The following is a 777-nucleotide window of genomic DNA, read 5'->3' on the forward strand; positions in this document are numbered from 1 at the left end:
CTATTTTCCAAATGCATGTTATTGATCTTATAGTGAAAGATTTATGCATAATATTTCTGGCCTTGTAAATTAATCTAAATGTCTTGATCTTCTGATAAAACGACAGACTCTGGTGACATATGAGGGACTTCTCCGATCATTTTGTCCATTTAAACCCTAACTAGGTCTTACAATCAATGGATTGAACCACGTCCTGTCCTACATTTTTGTTCTTTTTCAATAATCAGTTTCATTCAGATGTACATCTCATTACGGAAGAAAGCATCTGTTGCCAATTTCATTACATCGCAACTTTAGCTATTATTGCAAATTAAAACCCAAGAAATTTGCTAAAATACCTATAAAATAATTGAATAAAAGTATATTTTCTATACTACAAAAAAAAGGCACTAAATAATTGTTTTAATATACTACAATGAAAATTAATTGACAGGCCAAGTAAATAAAAAAATAACACAGATGAGCCATGATTAACAAACACAAGTTAAGATCCATCTAACAATTCATTTGTTTCAGAAATACTGGGATTTCTTACCAGTAAGGAATGGCAGTAGTTCAGTTCGTGTTCTTTCCACACCCAGTGCCAGAGCAATAGTGGACAACTTCTTAATACTGTTCAACCGCAACTGAGGATGGGCACAGAATAACATGAACAGTTACAAATTATGCAAACCCCCTGTTATGTTTCATCACATTATGCATAAAAATCCAGGTCAGTGGTTCTCATCCACGGTACTGGAGGACAGTTTAGTACCTCTCCTTAAATGTAACACACAT

The 777-nt window shown here is 33.6% G+C and overlaps 1 protein-coding gene across 1 annotated transcript in view; it reads right to left on the reverse strand.

Moving 5' to 3' along the window:
• The window catches only part of LOC107577576 (serine/threonine-protein phosphatase 2A 65 kDa regulatory subunit A beta isoform-like), a 5,885-nt gene that overhangs the window by 1,796 nt on the left and 3,312 nt on the right, over positions 1–777 (reverse strand). Inside the window, exon 2 of the mRNA XM_016263635.1 lies at positions 536–626. Within this exon, the coding sequence (XP_016119121.1) occupies positions 536–626 (91 nt within the window). The remainder of the gene's footprint in view (positions 1–535; positions 627–777) is intronic.

Source organism: Sinocyclocheilus grahami, unplaced genomic scaffold, assembly GCF_001515645.1.
Source record: "Sinocyclocheilus grahami isolate Dianchi unplaced genomic scaffold, SAMN03320097.WGS_v1.1 scaffold6414.1, whole genome shotgun sequence".
Classification (NCBI taxonomy): Eukaryota; Metazoa; Chordata; class Actinopteri; order Cypriniformes; family Cyprinidae; genus Sinocyclocheilus; species Sinocyclocheilus grahami.